The sequence below is a fragment of the Colletotrichum scovillei genome (assembly GCF_011075155.1).
Source record: "Colletotrichum scovillei strain TJNH1 chromosome Unknown Contig00002, whole genome shotgun sequence".
Classification (NCBI taxonomy): domain Eukaryota; kingdom Fungi; phylum Ascomycota; class Sordariomycetes; order Glomerellales; family Glomerellaceae; genus Colletotrichum; species Colletotrichum scovillei.
Window position 1 is genome coordinate 2754733 of NW_023336260.1, and position 12715 is coordinate 2767447.

Consider the following 12715-nt stretch of genomic DNA (forward strand, 5'->3'; position numbering starts at 1 on the left):
GCGCGCCAAATGCTGCGACTTCGCACTCATGTTATCCGGATCATACCACTGATATCTTCTACACAGATTTCCATTCAATAGACGATCTACCTATTTCAGTTGCCTTCCCTAACTTCTTTCTAGTGCAGCTTAGTCCTGTCTTTTGTCTTTTGATCTCTCGACCGTTTTTGAATTCCTGTAGAGTATGAGACAGCAGTAGTGAGACACACAGCCATGTCTTTCACATCCATTCCGATCCTCGACCTCGCCTTGGCGCAGGATCCCGAGACGAAACCACAGTTTCTCATCGATTTGCGCCATGCACTCATGGAAGTTGGGTTCCTGTACCTCAAAAACGTCGGTATTCCCGACGAACTGTTCAAAAGGGTGATTAAAGAAGGCAAGGGCTTCTTTGAAATACCCACCGAGGAAAAGTACAGCGAACTCCTTTGATTCAAGCAATGATGCTCTAGATTGAAGACCGGTTTGTAAGTGTGCTGACATTCTTGATTAGACTAAAAATCGAGATGAAGAACGCCAAGTCCTTCCTCGGCTACTCCCAACTCTCAGCAGAAATCACAGCAGGCAAGATAGACCACCGCGAACAAATCGACCTCTCGACAGAACACCCGCTGCCGGGACCAAACGACCCGCTCTACTACAACCTCCTCGCCCCAAACCAGTGGCCCTCTGAATCCGCTCTCCCGGGCTTCCGCGCCACGTTCACAGAGTACATGAACCGCATGGGCCAAATCTCCATCGCCTTCACCTCTCTCATCGCCGAGGCCATTAAGCTGCCCGCCGACGCCTTCAACAAGTACTTTGACGCCAACCAGCAGCACAAGCTCAAGATCGTAAAGTACCCAGACCTCCAGGAACTCGGCATCACGGACCCCAAGATCCAGGGGCAAGGCGTTGGTCCGCACAAGGATAGTATGCTGAGCAGCTACCTCTTGCAAGCGAGCCACCACCGCGGGCTGCAGGTGCAAAACGTCCGCGGCGAATGGATCGACGCGCCGCCCGTCGAGGGCACGTTGGTTGTGGCCATCGGGCAGGGGTTAGAGGCGCTGACGCGGGGTGTCTGCGTGTCGACGACGCACCGCGTGCTCAGCCCGCCCGCCGGCGAGGGCGCGCGGTTCTCGATCCCATTCTTCCAGGGGGTGAGAGGGGACGCTGATTTTGAGGACCTCGAGACCGTCGGGGTCGGGCGGGTGCCGGAGGATATCCGGGAGCAGAGGCGTCTTGTGCTTGAGAGGAACGGCGGGACGAGGCTTGATGATGTCGAGTTTACGTTCCGGAAGGGCGGGGTGGCCAAGACGCTTGGGGAGGCGACGTTGAGGAATCGGATCAAGAGTCATCCGGACGTGGGGGAGAGGTGGTATCCGGATATTCTGGCTGCTATTCGCGAGGAGCAGGCTAGAGCTGCTACTGCTGCTGCTGGCGGGAAGAAGGATGTGAAGGGTGTTCCGGAGGTTTCGTCGGTTCCTGTTCCAGCGCATTGAGAACTCGTAGTGAGAGCGATATGTAAGCCTCATGAGGGTCCTCTCTCCTCTCGCGGTAGTAGTAACTCTATAGACCCATATCTGGATGAACTCGTCGGTTGTACCCGCCGAGAATCCAGCTCGCACCATGAAGTCAGCAATTTCACACAGGTCATGAGAGCAAATAAGCTCGGCCACGATGGGTGCCCGAAGTTGTGGAAGCGTGTGTTTGTACTCGTTTAATCGTGTTTTTTTCTTGGTTTCCCGAAAATAAAGAGGGCAAGATTTCAAATTACGCCTTTTCGCTGCATGCCCCGGGCCAGATCTTGACCGACTCCGCCCATCATTTCTTCAACATCACGCCGTGCCGCCATGCTCGTCCCTGAAAAATCCTCACAACTCCGTTCTGTTCATGACTCCTCTCACTCTCGATGTCTCTTCTCTCTTTCAAAATTATGCGGTAACGAAGGCGGGGAAGCAGTCGGCGAGGCCCTTGCTGTGCTTGTTCTCGGCGTGCTCGGTGAGACTATTGCAAGAAGACGACATCAGTACGTGAATCGCCAAACGCTAGAATCATGTAGAAAGACTGAGGAGGTTGCGACTTACGCGGGAGCCTTGGTGGTCTTGAGGAAGGTGGACTTGCAGATCTGGCACTGGATGTCCTTGGCGGCGGCGTTCTGGTCGCAAAAGTGTCAGTCGCCGGGACCTAGGAAGAATATTGAATGCGGAGGAATAATACGTACCACCTTGAGCTGAGAGCCCTTGGGCTTCGCGTCCTTGGCGTTGCGATCACGCTTCTGCTGAGCCTTTGCGCCCTGATTCCCCCAGAATGTCAGCATCAAATCTGCCCCTCATTTTCATGGTTTCCACCGGACCCTGATCAGCGGTGGGGTGAGGGGGAAGGGTTCGTTGGGTGTACATACGTTACCCATTTTGATGATATTTGTGGGATGTAGAGGTACTGTCGGTAGAGCGAAGTCGAGTGTCGGAAGTCGATAACGGTCGTGAAGAGTTCGTGAGAATTCGGGAAGTGAGGAAGGAAAAGAGGCTCAGGCGGGCGCAGACCGACTGGCCTTTTTTTTTTTTCTCTCCTGCCCCTCGGACGACCCCGTAGCGCTTCTGCATGGATCGACATTCCAGGCTGTCTTTGGGCACGGTCCTTCCGGGCCAGTAGCGTACCAGTCGCACTCTCCACCTGGGGTCTTCACCGACGGCACACTATGAGTGGGTCCTTTTTGCTGAGGAAAGAGCCCGGGCCGGAAATTGTTTGTAGCGTTCCGGGAATGTCGCTACAGAAGCCGTTTCATCCAGTCTGGTCCTCCATCCTTTCACATGCCCGAATAACTGGCATTATCCGAATTCTATTTGTCGTTCGTTTCGTTTCAACGGACCCGTTTTTCCCAATAGAGTTACAGCTTCCACTCAGCTCCTCTGTGGCTTTCTGACCCGACCTACATCAACGACGAGCCTAAGACGAGTGGGATTGAGCCCAGGCATTACCTAATTATCTTTTGATACGGAGTACTTTGATACCACATCACTCAGTGTACTGTCCTCGCGATCTGATCCACTCCCTTGCTGCTTTTAAGAGCGCGTCAAGCTTTGTTCTGGGGAGCTTCAGTTGAATCCTACTCACACCCTCGTTGTAATTCTTCAAACCTCTTCTTGCTCCGAGAACCCAGTTTCTCGCGATCACAGACGTGGTTAAGGAACGTCGCGCATTATGGCGACCTGGACTCCCAAAGTTATGTCACCGGACAAGCTATCTGCTAAGGAGTTCAAACATTTGCTCTCGGAATACGAACCTCTCATCGAGTTCATTTCATCCACCAAAGGCGGTATGTCGGCCCTGGATCGCGGCTCTTCCCCGCAGAATCATTGAGCTTGCCAGCAGATTCCTGACTTTCTCTATACAGCCAAGCCTGGCCAAAAGACCCTGAAAGAATTGGACCACTTCCGATTTGTTGAGGCCCCGACACAGTTTTCTGAGTATGAGCCGAAGCGTGTGATGGACCATGACGACGTCAAACTCCTAGTGGAATGGAAGCTGTAAGTGCAAGCCTTTCTTGATCACGCGTTCCCCGACAACATGTCTATGCGGAGCTTCAGACGGGGCTGTCCCTGCAGGTCCCTGTTTTCTATATTTTCGTATAAGTGTGTGCATGTGTTGAGTCATGTGCGCCCCAATTGCTATAATGGTTGGAAGAATCGAGTGATCTGATTTATTTGCTGTAGCCGTCATGGGACATTCCGTCCAACGCTCATGAAATTGGTGTCATCCAACGAGTCTTCGACTGTTGCGAAGACTATCGAGGACGCCATTGCGAGCTATCAAAGTACATCGGACCTTTCAGCGGCTTTGGGTATCCTGACCAAGTTGAAGGGCATCGGTCCCGCGACAGCTTCGCTTCTTCTCGCGGTACACTTTTCTGAGAAAGTCATGTTCTTCTCCGACGAGGGATACTACTGGATGTGCAACAATAACCAAAAAACATCACTCAAGTACAACATGAAGGAGTACGAGTCTCTCAACATACAAGTAGAAAAGCTCACCAAAAGACTCAACGTGTCTGCCCTTGACGTGGAGAAAGTAGCCTACGTCATTTTCCACCAGGAAGGAGTTGATCCCAAGCTGGCGCTCAAACGCAGCCTCTCAAAGGCTACAAAGACGGCCGCTCCGCAGACAAAAGCGACAGCACCGGAAAAAAGAAAGAAGAGCCCCGAAGATGTAGTCGAGGACAAGATGCCAGTCAGAAGATCGAAACGCGGGAAGGCTGTGTAATAAGCTTAATGTGGTCAGCGTTCGGATGGTGAATATCGGACCCGTCCGAAACACGGCAGCTGGGAACGACAACCCGCATGATATGGTCCAATCCACGTCGATGGATCTGCTTGAGGTTGGCACTCGATGCATGCGTCCACAGCCTGAAGGTGTGGTAAACGTTGCATCATGTATCCCGGACTGGGCTGAATGGAGAGTCGGAGACTGGTCTGGAAAATGGGAACTAGAACCCTTACCATGCGGCTACTTTTCACTTGTCAGTCAACTCTCCCATTGGTCTTGCATCCAGGAACGAGGTTCATTGAGGTTTGTGGCGGCACAGCGGCCCGGCTGTAGCGTTGCCAGCGACTAGGAGTATCCCCCACCGTTGAGCCGCGGCGACCCGACCTTTTCCCGGCCCCGCGTGATCCTGACCCCGGAACCTTGTCGGCGGCGGGGCCCGATGCCATCGCTCTAGGAACATGCTCCAACTCGTCCATTTCACGAACAAATACAACACGGAGCTTCTGCAAGTACCACCCGGTACGTTGCAGCTATTCACGCTGCAACATGGAGGACGACATGTTCCAAAATGAATATGGGCAAGGCGATGACACGTCGCCACTGCCGGACCTGGATTTCTCATCCATCTCAGACGACCTGCTTTCTCAGTTCCTCTCACCTTTTGATACCCCCAGTCTGCTTTGGTCACAGTCTTTTCCCATAGCTCTGGACAATCACCCACGAGGCTTTATGCGTGCCGACGAAATCTTCACCGAGAATGGCGGACCCATCCCGCTGCCACCAAGATTTGCTCAGATTAAACGAAGCCTGGTCGCGGGCAAGGAGCACGCCATAGTGCAATCATGGGAACGCTTATTAGTAGCTCTTCGAGCCGAGATCGCCGTCATTGGCGTCAGGAAATCAGACATTATCCCGACCATCGACTTCTCGGAGCTTCAAAATCATGCCCGCGTCTCCGACTTCACCGCCAAGCTCCGGCGCCGAGGTGGTGCCATCATCCGTAACGTCGTACCGGCCTCCGAGGCTCATGCTTGGCGCGAAGAGACGGAGACATACCTGTCGGAGAACCCGCACACCAAGGGCTGGCCAACGCGCGACCCGCACCTGTTCGGCATCTACTGGTCCCCGTCACAGATCAAGGGCCGAGCCCATCCCAACGTCTTGGCCGCTCAGCGATTTCTAATGCGACTTTGGCGCTCTCGGGACCCCAGCGCACCCGTGGTGGCCGACCTACCGGTGGCATACGCTGATCGTCTTCGGATCCGAACTCCAGGCGACGAAGCCTGGCATCTGAATGCTCATGTAGACGGCGGCAGTGTCGAGCGGTGGGAGAGTGATGGTTACGGGAACGCCGGGACGTACCAGCGCATATGGGACGGTAAATGGGAAGACTACGACCCCTGGGATAGCAGTACGCGGCTCAGAGTCACCTCAGATCTCTACAACGGCGCGGGCTCATGTAGTATGTTCCGCATGTTCCAAGGCTGGCTTTCCATGTCCGACATCAACCCGGCCGACGGCACACTCCTGCTTTGCCCCATGCTCCAGCTCGCCACCGCCTACTTCCTCCTACGCCCCTTCTTCTCACCGCGCAACCCCTCGCCAACGTCCCCCAACTTCCTCGCGCGCGAGAACTGGGCCCTGGACTTTGCCCAAACGAGCATCATCCAGGGCGCCGTCCCTTCCTACACACAAGAGCTCAACTCGGCGCTCCACCCCCATCTCCAGCTCGACAAGTCCCTCGTGCGCATCCCGCCCGTGCGGCCGGGCGACTACGTCGTGTGGCACCCGGATATGGTATACGGCGTCGACAGGGTGCCGACGTCGTCCGTGCCCGCGACCATCATGTACATCCCGGCCTGTCCCCTGACGCAGACCAACGCGCTGTACCTCGCCCGCCAGCGGAAGGCGTTCCTCCTCGGCCAGCCGAGCCCGGATTTTGGAGGCGGCAAGGGGGAGACGACGCACACGGGCCGGCCCGGCACGCAGGAAGTCAGCGACGCGGGTGGGGAGGACGGGCTTAGGGCCATGGGGCTGCTGCCTTGGGAGGATAAGGAGGGCAGGAGTCCGACGGAGAAGGCGCTGGTTGGGATGGCGAACGCGATTCTGTTTCCTGAGAGCTATGACATGGTTTGAGCATTTTCTTGGTGTGGAAGCGGTGTGCATGGCGTTTGGGTCGATTCCTGGGTGCATATGGGAAGCGAGTTTGGTAAAGCAAATGGTTTGGAAAAGAGACCCGTCAGTGTTATGGTTTAGATTGTCAAAATGGCGTATGAGACAACGAATCTACATGTAATATCCAGGTGCCGCCTCCAATTCACGGTAGCCTTGATTCCGTCGGCCACGCTTTTGCAGAAAACAAAATCACCAACCCCGGGAAAGGAGCCATAACTGCAGTAAGACTCCGCCATGACGTCTCTAACGAAAGGCCGCAGAGAGACACCTCCTTTCTACTCTGACTGATGAAATGGCACTCTCTGGTGTTCAATTCATTCCAGGGAAAAGTAGGTGCTTTCAATAGAAGAGTCCAAGCCTGTGTGTACTAATCGCTCGATGACCATTATTAGATCCGATTATGAGTTTTATGGTATCTTCAGACCAGTGGTCGGTGAGACGTCAACTGAGCTTCGGGTACCCTGCTGCCACGTTGGATCCTGACAATAACGGAGCCATGTTCTTCATACAACCAAGCACTCTCCTCGAGAATCCGTTCTGGCTGTACATCGACATCGTGAACATTTAGGGAGCAAGCAGCGGCCAGGTATCTTATCATCCTTAAGGCCAATCAATAAGACGCCATACGTTGCGCTGCCATTTCCTTGCGTCTCATAGCAGGCTAGACCTCGATATCAGACGCTACGTGAGGCCACAAGGAACTTCTGCAAACATCACGGATCTTACACTCAGAATGCCTTACTTTATCAGCCAACCAGATTTTCCAGTCAGATATGCACTTTTGTAACGCTTCCCACGACAAGTCTGCCTCACTCATATGATGGGCTGCGGATACGTGGCCAGTGTCCCCCAGCGAGGAGCAGATTCGCCGAAACCTGTCATCACTGCATGTGCTACGGTTGCGGCGGGATTATGATCAACCAGCGCTGGGTGCCTCATTGGATGGGTTGTCTTCCAAAACCGCCTTGCGTTGCAGAGCCTGCCGCAACGAAGACGCAGCCTGCAGCAAGAAGATGCAGCCACTTTAGAGCAACACTTCATCGCTGTGTTCTACTCTAGGGAAGTCGAAAAATCAGTCAGCGATTATTAACGCCGCATGACAGCCTACAGCAACCAACACACAGCCTGCTTGCATGATGGCGGACCTGAAGCCCCAAGATGTTGAGTGATACGAGGGCGGTCGCGCTTTCCGTGGTGCTTGTAAGTCTGAGAACCCCTTCCCCCAATATCTTTCCATGGGTGTCTGGAGAAAAATAACGCAACCGAACAGGATCTTTTCAGTATTCCCATCGTCCGTCGAAAGCCAAATTCCCGTGTACTCGTCCTCGACAACGCGCTCAACGTCGGCCTGAGGATCATAAGCAGTTTTCAGACAATTGTTTCCAATCATCAACGTATTCTACCATGGCCGACCCCTTAAGCATCGCCGCAAGCATTGCGGGGCTTCTCTCACTTGCGGATATTGTCTTTCTGCGCTTGTCCAAGTATATCAAGTCAGCCAAGAATGCCGAACAAGAGATCAGCGACTTATGCAAAGAAGTCAATTCGGTTGGGGGAACTGTCAACATGTTGTCGCGATTGGCAACCTCCCTGGAGGCGGAGGGCGACTCTCCCATACAGGGCTTCCGGATGCACCACATTGACGGCTGCGCGACAATCCTATGTGAGATTGTCAACAAGACGAAGAAGTATGAAGACAAACCAGGAGGAAAACTTAAACGACTCACATGGCCATTCTTTTCTTCAGAGACCAAGAAAATGCTTGCAGACCTCTCTCGACACAAGGAAAACATGAACCTTGCTTTGTCAGCCACTTCATTGGATGCATTACTGCGTTATCTCGCGAAAGAGGAAGAAAGAAATAGAACCACGGCTGTAATATTAGCCGATGTTCAGAAAACCAAAGAGATTGCGGTACGGATTCGCGAGACCGCCCAGCGAGAGCGAGTCCTCGACTTCTTCCTGATATACAACCCGCAATCAGATTACGAGATGAGTGTAAAGCTACGGCACCCAAGGACGGGCTTGTGGCTTGAACGCCATTCTTCTTTTCAGCAATGGCTACAGAACCAAACGTCCAGGCTTTGGTTAAGTGGCATTCCCGGCGCAGGCAAAACGGTACTCGCAGGCTCAATCATTGGCCATGCTCTTGTGAGAAGCTCAGAAACCGTTGCTGTGGGCTTCTTCTTTTGCGACTACAAGAACGAGGTGACGCAAAGCTCTGTCAACATTCTTGGGGCTTTGGCGTACCAACTGGCGATACAGAGCGAGGAAGCATATTCGATGCTTGAGGAGTATTACTCCGAACTTCACCCAGACCGAGGACTTCCTAGATCTGCCAACCCCGAAGACCTAAGGCGGATTATCATAAGAATGTCCCAAGTCTTCGAGCGTACCTATCTGGTGGTTGACGGTCTCGATGAATGCGGAGACCACGCAGAGGATATCGTGGAGGCGCTTTGCGACGTGGCAGAAAACTCGGACGACTTATCGATGGCGCTACTTAGTCGCGACGAAGACGACATACAACGACACCTTCGAGATACCGCAAATAATTTTCACAATATAGAGATTGCGGCTCACACGGAGGACATCACCGAGTTTCTCACGTCGGAAGTAGAACGGCGAGTCCGCAATAAGAAGCTGGAATTCGAAGATCTCTCTCTCAAAGCAGAGATTCTGGAAAGCCTTGTGGCCGGGGCACGCGGAATGTAAGCATTGTTACCGTGGAGATAGAGAACATGGAAACCCTGCTTACTGAGCTTTTGAATAGGTTTCGCTGGGTTGCTTGTCAACTGGATCACCTTGGACATTGCATATCAGACGAGGAATGTCGAGAAGCCTTGCGCAGTCTCCCACCTGATCTTCCAGAGACTTATATGCGCATCTTGAGGAGAGTTCCCGAAGCAAAACGAGAATTCGTTCAGATGACACTGCATTTCATCGCTTACGCTGAGCCAACCCTCAACACTGCGCAATTAAAAGAGATTCTTTCAATACCGTCAACTAGCAATCATCTTAGCTCATCTGGCATCATCAGGGAAGACGCAATCGTCAGGTATTGCAGCAGTCTGCTTAGAAAGTCAAACGACGGGTCTCACCTCGAATTCGCCCATTTTTCGGTTCAGGAGTTTTTGACCAGCAATATCCTACAGTCGTCTAATTTAGGGATGTTTCACATCTCCAAATCCCACTGCGATAGACTTCTAGCAGTGCGATGCTTGGAATATCTTCAGCTCGACAACTTCAATCATCAACCAACAGCCACAAGTGAAGAAATTACCTACATGGAACACAGAAACAACGAATATCCTCTCTACAAGTATGCTGCGGAGAATTGGATATGCTTCGCGAGAGAACAGTGGATACATTCTGAGATACTAGCCCAGGCGAAGCGGCTCTTCGATCCGCAGAAATCCACGCAATTCATGTCATGGGTAGCGACTTTAGTCTGGGAGATCTGGAACTCTACATTTGATGAGCTCGGTCGGGAAGGAATTAACACAATGGCTGTTGATTCGATAGCGGGAATCATTCAGGACAGTTTCCAACCACTGCACTTCGCGGCGACTATGGCACTACCAGAAATCAGTTCATTTCTACTACAGACTTCGGACCATCACGAAACCAAATGCATGCTTGGAACCCCAATAAAGTGTGCTGTAAATTGTCTTTGCGGGGCTCTAGAGCACTTCTTCTTCTACTATACCCATACACCGGCGTGGTTTCAACGCTACACAGGAACGGACAGTCTTGAGTTGTCTTATACTATCGAAACCGTGGAATTGTTTCTGGACATGGATCTCCACACACCAGAGGATCTTTTACGTGTTTCTCTGAGTGATGGAATCAGTATACGCAACCTTTCGGTCGCCCAGCTACTCGTTGAAAAAGGTCTTGTTCCCACACAAAGCGACTTAGACCATTTCAAAAGAGTTATGCACACGGTTATGGACGATAAAGAAATTTACTGGGGCGAGACATTTCTGCCATCACTATGCAGCTTCTGCGAAGCGCTTAGCCATGGAATTGATACTTCGCCCTTGTATCTTGAGTTTTGTCAGTCGGCGTGGGAATATTGCCTGCGGATTACTCCGAGTCTCGTTGATCTCGAAGGTTACAACATCAGTTCCAAAGTTACTAATGATGCACGTAGCCTAGAGACGTTGGCATTTGATGTGGTTCGCTGGAGCTTCGACATTACTGTCTTGCAAAGAGTTGTTGATGATCAACGAGTGGATGTTTCAACCATTCTAAGCCCTGGTCAGGAAGATGGGCTATTGCATGCACTGGTCCGATCAGGGAATGGTGATTGGGCAGGTGAAGATTCTGACTGGCTCGTCCGGGCTGAGAAAATCTTGGACTTGCTGTTGAGCGTCGGTTGTAGCCTTTCCAAGCACAACAGAGACGGACATACACCATTGACGCTTGCAATCAAAGAAAGACTGTTTAGCTTTGCCGAAATCATCTTCGAGAGGTGTGAAAACGAGCCGATGGCCTGGGAATGCCAGACTCCAATACTGTTGTTGGTTGCTGAATCAGGCTCTGAGGGTATCTTAGACCTACTTCAAAGTATGGGTCTGGAAGTTCACCTGGCCGACTATGAACACAAAACCCCGTTACATTGTTTGGATGCCCATGCGGAGTTGACCTTTGTCAAGAAATTGGAATCGCTGGTTCCACACGCAAGGCAACTTCGAAGCAATGGAAAGTTGCCATGGGAATGCTATGCAGACACCATCACAGCCAAAAGATTCGACTCGCCACCTGTGGAGGTGCTAGAGTATCTCGTTCAACCGCTAGTTACCCTCTCAAATCCTTTCGAGGCGTCGAAGGTGTGGGAGCACTACGCCTCAATAATTTTGCGGGGCAAAGGCCTTACATCCGAGTATGTCGATGAAGCAGTCAGATGCCTGGTACGTGTTGGCATATTCGACATGTACGAGAAAGATTGTTCGAATTCTGCGCTTTCACCGATCGCTGAAGCCTGTTCGAATGAGTGGTTGGTGGATCCTAGCAGCATAAAGCACTTTCGTCTCACGGACGACACGCTGTGTTTCTTGTTGAAGGCCACAACCTACTGGAACAGTTTCCAAGGGTCACTTTGTGCCGTCGAACTTCTGAAATTATCTTCCACTCTCAACTACGGCATGACTGTAGGTCAGTTGTTAACACGAGGCATTGATGTCCATCGACGCTGCAAAGGGTCGTCCACCCTGGAACATATTTGCGCGTTACCAGCGGCCTGTGAAGACGACAATTCCAGGGTACGACAGCTTCTTGATCACGCAGATCCCGTATGCTTGAACCATACAAACCCAAGCTCTGGTTTGGGGTTGATTCATCTCTCTAATGAGAAGGATGTACCGCAGTTCAGGCAGGGGATAGTCGAAATGCTTCTAGGGCATGGTGTTATTCCAGATCTGCGGATTAGTATCTGGCCACGATCATCGGCATTGGTTTACCACTTGTCTAAGAAACATTCTGACATAGCGGCTACTCTCCTCCGTCAAGGAGCGGATCCTTCAGCTCCGGATCGAGATGGATGGACAGCGACTCACGCGGCGATTGCACGCGGTAATGTGTCTTTTCTGTCCGACCTTCTCGATAACAGGAAATGCACTTGGAAAATCGACTGGGAAGGTCAATGCGACCTTACTTATGATGGAAAAGCGTACGAAGGCATCAGACCGCTGCATTGCGCAGCCCTGTCATCTGTCGATTGTCTCCAGGCTATCCTTGAGAAGGTAGACTCTATCAGTCTGGAAGCGGCGTCAGAGAATGGGTACACTGCTGTTCACTTTGCAGTAGTGGGCAGGAAAATCAGCGCGGTTGAGCTTCTCCATGATCGAGGTGCAAACATCAACGCGAGGTCAGTTGATGGCCAATTAGCCCTGCATATTGCTGTTGCTAAAGGCTATCTCGCGGCCGTCGAAAGACTCCTGGAACTGGGCAGTGAAATAACACCCGATTGTGATGGAAGGACGCCGCTGCTACTAGCGTACCAACGAAATGATCAAAACATCATTGACTGCCTTAGAGACCACGATAAGAGCCAGCGCGGCGTGGTTCCGGCCGGTATGCGTTCTGCAGCTCTTGCCAAAGGGGTTTTCAGAGCTATCCAAGCTGGGAACCTCTCTTCTTGTCAAGAGATTTTTGCATCACTGCCGACAGTGGATATAGATATACCTGCCATATTTGGGGGCCTTACAGCTCTTGGAGCTGCCGTACGCTTTGGGAAACTGAACATAGTAACTTGGCTTCTACAACAAGGTGCAAATGCAAATTACCCCTG

At 52.0% G+C, this 12715-nt stretch overlaps 5 protein-coding genes across 5 annotated transcripts; 4 read left to right on the plus strand and 1 right to left on the minus strand.

The window, feature by feature from the left end:
- Positions 1-26: 26 nt before the first annotated feature.
- HER10_EVM0009528 (2OG-Fe(II)oxygenase superfamily protein) lies at positions 27-1661 on the plus strand. Its single transcript, XM_035479014.1, has 2 exons — positions 27-413; positions 494-1661. The coding sequence occupies exons 1-2, from the start codon at positions 214-216 to the stop codon at positions 1479-1481; spliced, it is 1188 nt and encodes a 395-aa protein (XP_035337545.1). The 5' UTR covers positions 27-213; the 3' UTR covers positions 1482-1661.
- A 252-nt stretch (positions 1662-1913) lies between these two features.
- Positions 1914-2392, minus strand: HER10_EVM0006587 (uncharacterized protein; the record flags this gene model as incomplete). The annotated part of the gene is made up of 4 exons (XM_035476169.1): positions 1914-1986; positions 2067-2137; positions 2204-2275; positions 2384-2392. 4 exons carry the CDS (start codon positions 2390-2392, stop codon positions 1914-1916), a joined length of 225 nt encoding a protein of 74 aa, XP_035337294.1.
- Positions 2393-2868: 476 nt separating this feature from the next.
- On the plus strand, positions 2869-4242 carry HER10_EVM0005599 (uncharacterized protein; the record flags this gene model as incomplete). Its single annotated transcript, XM_035475208.1, has 3 exons — positions 2869-3298; positions 3377-3509; positions 3696-4242. The coding sequence occupies exons 1-3, from the start codon at positions 3184-3186 to the stop codon at positions 4240-4242; spliced, it is 795 nt and encodes a 264-aa protein (XP_035337217.1). The 5' UTR covers positions 2869-3183.
- A 549-nt stretch (positions 4243-4791) lies between these two features.
- On the plus strand, positions 4792-6381 carry HER10_EVM0003595 (uncharacterized protein; the record flags this gene model as incomplete). The annotated part of the gene is made up of 1 exon (XM_035473267.1): positions 4792-6381. One exon carries the CDS (start codon positions 4792-4794, stop codon positions 6379-6381), a length of 1590 nt encoding a protein of 529 aa, XP_035337071.1.
- A 1443-nt stretch (positions 6382-7824) lies between these two features.
- HER10_EVM0006733 (uncharacterized protein) lies at positions 7825-9583 on the plus strand (the record flags this gene model as incomplete). Its single annotated transcript, XM_035476311.1, has 3 exons — positions 7825-9131; positions 9194-9341; positions 9500-9583. 3 exons carry the CDS (start codon positions 7825-7827, stop codon positions 9581-9583), a joined length of 1539 nt encoding a protein of 512 aa, XP_035337304.1.
- Between the last annotated feature and the right edge of the window lie 3132 nt (positions 9584-12715).